The sequence below is a fragment of the Dipodomys ordii genome, unplaced genomic scaffold, assembly GCF_000151885.1.
Source record: "Dipodomys ordii isolate 6190 unplaced genomic scaffold, Dord_2.0 Scaffold49, whole genome shotgun sequence".
Lineage (NCBI taxonomy): Eukaryota > Metazoa > Chordata > Mammalia > Rodentia > Heteromyidae > Dipodomys > Dipodomys ordii.
Genome location: NW_012267265.1, coordinates 12486613 through 12492401, shown reverse-complemented (window position 1 = coordinate 12492401; position 5789 = coordinate 12486613). Strand labels below are relative to the sequence as shown.

General features: G+C 52.8%; 1 protein-coding gene across 1 annotated transcript; it reads left to right on the top strand.

The window, feature by feature from the left end:
- The first annotated feature begins 462 nt into the window (after positions 1-462).
- Positions 463-5479, top strand: Nkx6-1 (NK6 homeobox 1). Its single transcript, XM_013020171.1, has 3 exons — positions 463-1231; positions 2883-3055; positions 5195-5479. Exons 1-3 carry the CDS (start codon positions 559-561, stop codon positions 5453-5455), a joined length of 1107 nt encoding a protein of 368 aa, XP_012875625.1. The 5' UTR covers positions 463-558; the 3' UTR covers positions 5456-5479.
- Positions 5480-5789: the final 310 nt, after the last annotated feature.

The window sequence follows — 5789 nt, the reverse complement described above, 5'->3', positions numbered from 1 at the left end:
TGCGAATCCACCACGCCGCCGACCGAGCGGAGCGTCCGCGCGCGGTTAGGGGAGCGGTGGCGGCGGACCCCAGCGTCCTTTGAACTTTCTTCCCCCAAGAAGCGAGCCAGCCCCCCACCCTCTTCCATCCAAGTGGAGACTCCGTGACTCTTAACTTTGTTACAAACTGTCGGGGACCGGCCGGGGGGTGGCTTGCTTGCGTCTTGCCCTGGCGGGAGGAAGAAAGAAGATGAGAAGTAGCGGACTTTGAGGCTTGAAGAAGACGACTTAGGGATTGAATCCAAGACTCTGGGAGCGCAAAGATCGCTGAACCCCCTTTTGGACACCCGATTGTCTCCACCACTCATTGCGTCTCGCGTGGCGGATTCGGACTTGTCCGCTGCGCAGCTCGGACAGCAACCGTGGGCGCCAGCGTTCTGGGCACAGTTGGCAGGTCGCCCCCGAGTGCCCCCAGAGACACCTCCATTGCGCCCTAAGCGCTCGCGGCTTCCCTACCCCGGCGCGGGGAACGGGCCGGCGCCGTCGCTGCGCGGCTGCGGGCTCCGGCCTGGCCGTGGGATGTTAGCGGTGGGGGCGATGGAGGGCACCCGGCAGAGCGCTTTCCTGCTCAGCAGCCCGCCCCTGGCCGCCCTGCACAGCATGGCCGAGATGAAGACCCCTCTGTACCCCGCCGCGTACCCCCCGCTGCCTGCGGGCCCCCCTTCCTCCTCCTCCTCCTCTTCCTCGTCCTCATCGCCCTCCCCGCCTTTGGGTGCCCACAATCCAGGTGGCCTGAAGCCCCCGGCCGCGGGGGGACTGTCGTCCCTGGGCAGCCCCCCGCAACAGCTCTCGGCCGCCACCCCGCACGGCATCAACGACATCTTGAGCCGGCCCTCCATGCCCGTGGCTTCGGGGGCCGCCCTGCCTTCCGCCTCGCCCTCCGGCTCCTCTTCCTCTTCTTCCTCGTCCGCCTCTGCCTCCTCGGCCTCGGCTGCCGCCGCCGCCGCCGCGGCCGCAGCAGCGGCCGCTGCCTCCTCGCCAGCTGGGCTGCTGGCTGGCCTGCCCCGCTTCAGCAGCCTGAGCCCTCCGCCGCCGCCGCCGGGGCTCTACTTTAGCCCCAGCGCCGCCGCTGTGGCCGCGGTGGGCAGGTACCCCAAACCACTGGCCGAGCTGCCGGGCCGGACGCCCATCTTCTGGCCGGGAGTGATGCAGAGCCCACCCTGGAGGGACGCGCGCCTGGCCTGTACCCCTCGTGAGTACCGATCGCCCCTGACCCCGGTCCCTGACCACTGTGTTCGTTCTGCCTGCTCCGGGTCGGTTCCACCTCTTGCCTGCCCCATTAGTTTGGCAGGTAGCAGAAACATACACTCTCGCCTGGCCCAGGGCGTCTAGCCAGTGCTCCACGCCTTCCTGAGCTCTGGTGGCTTCACCCAAGCTCCTTACTCTCCCCCAAATTTGGACATGTTTGGGCCAAGCCTGCACAACCCAGCATAGTGTCTTTCCCGTGAGATCACCCCCCCCCATCCCCCGATGCTTTCCAAACGGCCCAGCCAGGACCCCAGAGGAGGGAAAGGCCTCCAAGGCCCTACCCGAAATCCCCGCTCCTCCAGCTCCTTCTGGACGGCCACAGCCCCACTGCGACCGCCAGGTTGAGCCTTGCCTTTCTGCAAATCGGTGCTTCCTTAGAGTATCACGGCAGCGGTCCCCGGCCAGAGTAAGTGCGTGCTTTTGCGCGCAGATCTCTGGTCGGGTTTTCCCCGCCTGTGCCACGCCTGCCGGACCAGGCGCTTACTGAAGACAGGCCAGAGGTTCCTCGACCCTGGCGGTGCCTGCTGGGCCCGTACTTTCCCACATCCCTCCACCCTATCTTGGGCAGGTGAGGTCTCAGCACACTTGCTACTTTACTTCCTAACACGGAGTGAGCGGAACAACGCAGCGACGAACCCCAGGCTAGGGAAACTTAACATCCCACAAGTATCTTGCCTGAGATCGGGAGTGGCCCCAAGCTCTCGGGAGTTTTCCGGGGAGTAGGCCAATCGATCTGCAGAGGCTGCCGCCCCCCAGGTGGCATTCAGGACCCGGCCTGAGTTCCCCTGTCCAAGCTCTACTTTGCTGCTGGCTAGATCTGAAAAGTATCCCCAAGTCTCAGAACCTGTTTTCGTGAGGTTGAACGTAGTAAGTGTACAAGTCGCGGGAGCCAAGTGAGAAGCTCCCTTGGGAAGCCCCCAGGACGTGAGCGGAGGGGCCGCTGGGGTGTCAGGGAGACACTATTGTATCTTTCTGGTAGCTGTGTAGGGGTCGCCAACAAAGACAGTGCCTCCTCCCCTTCCCCCCACTCCAGCCGCGTTAGACTCTGGGGCGATTTAGAGTTATTGTGTGCAAAAAACAAGGCGCCTTTGTTGCCTGGACGCAGGTTAGGGAATGTTGGAAGTAAAGCAAAGTAAAACAAAACTGTTGATTTCCTAATGAAAAAAAGCCCAAGGCAGTCGCGCACCCAAAGGAGAGACGCTGGCTTTTTTCCTGTCGGTGAACTCCTCAAAGTAACCCGGCTTGGATTCTGCCCAGCTAACTCCAGCAAGTAGGTTCTGTAGCTCTTTGGCCTTGATGTTGAGTAGAAGGTAATTACAGTTTCTCCACCCACCCAGCTTAAAAATAACCCCCAAACAACAAACAAACAAACAAAAGCAAAAAAACTAATAAACATGTTGGGTTTAAAACAGTGAAATACTGAAACACTGGGTTCCAAGAGGCACACCGCGTCCGGACCAAGCTTTCTTTTCTAATCAAAACATTGTGTGTGTGTGTGTGTGTGTGTGTATGTGTGTGTGTGTGTCATTTTGCTTCCTCCCACCCCACTTGTAGCCAATTATTTCCTCTCTTCTCTCCTTTATCGCTTCTCGCAGATCAAGGATCCATTTTGTTGGACAAAGACGGGAAGAGAAAACACACGAGACCCACGTTCTCGGGCCAACAGATCTTTGCGCTAGAGAAGACTTTCGAACAAACGAAATACTTGGCTGGGCCCGAGAGAGCTCGGTTGGCCTATTCGCTGGGGATGACAGAGAGTCAGGTCAAGGTGAGTGGACCCGGGAACCCCGAGGGACGGGCCAGGTGGTAAGGAGAGCGAGTCCAGCCCTACACCCCCAACTCAGTAAATTGCCTTGAAGGGGCGGCGCTCAGAGGAACGGGGAGAGACAGTGAGGGGAGAGAAGAGAGTTGCGGTTTACAAAGGCACTGGGTGTCTTGCGGGAGAGCACCGACGACGAACAAAAGGATCCAAGCCCCCGCCTTTGAAATTAGGTTTATCTAGATAGCAGCTTGTGTTAGGGGAAGTCATCATTATAAGAGAATAAAAGCATTCCCGAAATATCAGCTCAGTGAATGCATCAGGCCAGTGTAGAGAGCTTCTATTTATTCTGTGAAGATACCCTAGTTTTTGTTAGGTCAGGCTTCCATCATGTAGATAATCATTTTTATTGCTTCTAATTCGCAGATTAAAAAAAAATACAACCACCGGATCTACCAATTAGCTTGGATAAAACTGTTCTTTTCTTTCTCTTTTTTTCTTTTGAATAGTCATTTTCCAAACGAGAAATTAAGATTATTATAGGATTGAATTCTGTTCAAAACAAGTTTGTCATCAACAGATTTAAGATAGTTTATAACAAGTTGTAATTAAAACATCACTTTGCTGGTAATTGAGTTGTACAGTGCATTTCTAGGAAACCAAATTTTAGAAATCCTTCCCTGAAAATTAAGAGACTGAACTGAGTACATTCAGTCTGATAGCTTCCTTTTCAGAATTTTCAGTGTTTTCAGAAATCTCCTTTGTTTCTCTTTTTTGTTTTCAGTTTGTTTTATTTGTTTCTTTGGAGGTGAACGTTCTCATTAGCTCTACTGGTGCTCTCTGAATTGAGTAGGAATAATATTAACCATGTCTTCTGGCTAGAGAGTATTTCCCTCTGGACAGCATATAAAATACATTTTAGGAGTTATTTTTTTAAATGTGGCCATTAGAGTGCCATCACATTTAAAATTATTTTTGCAGTGGGCTGGTACAGAGACTACTAATGTGACCTGGAGGATCTTTATTTGACACAGTAAATATCCCTGTATGCAAGGAAGTGACTTAGTATAGCTATAAAAAAATTACGTTCTTAACAATTCTGATTCTTTAGATACAATACATAACGGATGAGAAGCATAAAAATTAATTCAATATCTATGGAAAACTGGTTGCTTCTCACTTTAAGTTAAAATATGTGTCAAATATGAATAGGCTTAATATATTTGTATATAAAATGAATAACTTGGGCAGGAACAATATTAAAATGTATTAGAAAGTATGGGCATGATAAAAAATGGTGTAACTGGAAAATTTTTCTCTGTTGTGGACCTGTGTCACAATTAATTACAACTTTACTTTTTAATGAAAAATATTAAGATGGGGGGGGAAGAGGAAGAGCACCAAATGACTGTGATGATTTTAACTCAAGTATTAAATACTTTCATTTGAGTGTGTGGAGGTTTGTATTTTAGCTGGAAACTACATTATGCATGCAAGGTTGTGAGGACTGAGGGAATTTACATATGATGTTTGTGTAGGTTCAAGCCAGAAATGAGTCTAACAATCACAAGTCCAAAAGTGAAAAAGAAAAGTGACTAGGGAAAATGCGGTGTCTTTTCCTCCTGATCACGTTAAGGCAATTCCTTAATCCAGGAAAGTTAAAGTCTCCGTGGGGGGGGGGGGAACTTTATGAAGAGGAAAACCTTTTCTACTTTCTAACGAGAAAGCTTTTTTTTTTTTTAAGGAAAACTCATTTTTAAGTTTCCCAAAACTCATTTTTAAGTTTCCCCAAACGGCGCGCTGCTATATATATATATATATATATATATATATATATATATATATATATATATATATATATTCTGAGGAGTCACTTGGTGATAACTTCCATCCACTTATGTTCCTATCACTATGGCAACGGCAGTCCATGTGTTGGTACCTGTGACTCGGACAAACCTGTAGCGTTGGAGCCTGACTTTGAAGGCCCAAATAGGGGAGATCTGACTGGCCATCCGGGACCCACGGGCGGGGGGGGGGGGAACCTCCAGACCTGGGGTTGAACGTCAGGCTTCGATCTCCCGACCTTAAATTCCCTTATACCCCCCATCCCCCACCCCACCCCACCCCTCCTCTGGTCTGCTTCTGCAGGTCTGGTTCCAGAACCGCCGGACCAAATGGAGAAAGAAGCACGCGGCCGAGATGGCCACGGCCAAGAAGAAGCAAGACTCGGAGACCGAGCGGCTCAAGGGGACCTCGGAAAACGAGGAGGAGGACGACGACTACAACAAGCCCCTGGATCCCAACTCGGACGACGAGAAGATCACGCAGCTGCTAAAGAAACACAAGTCCAGCGGCGGCGGCGGCGGCGGCCTCCTGCTGCATGCGTCTGAGACCGAGGGCTCGTCCTGAGCGCGCGCCCCGCCGGCGATCGCGGCCCCAAGTATTTTCTGAGATGTACATATCTATTTTTCTAAGCGAGACGTCGAGGCCGGGGGGGGGCGCAGGGGAGAGAGAGACTGCGGGCTGAGGAAAGGCAAAACCAGCCCACGACGCGCGCTGCCCTGTGGGGGACCCCAGCCCCTTTGGGGACCCTTCCCCCCACATCCACCCACTCCCTCCCCGCCGCAGGCGCCCAGTCCGCTCCCCCATACCCTACCCTCTGCTCTCCTGCTTTTGCCCCAGCGAGTCGCCGGTCGTGGAGAGGTGTTTTGAGGGCACAGGGGACCTCCGGGCCACCCACGGG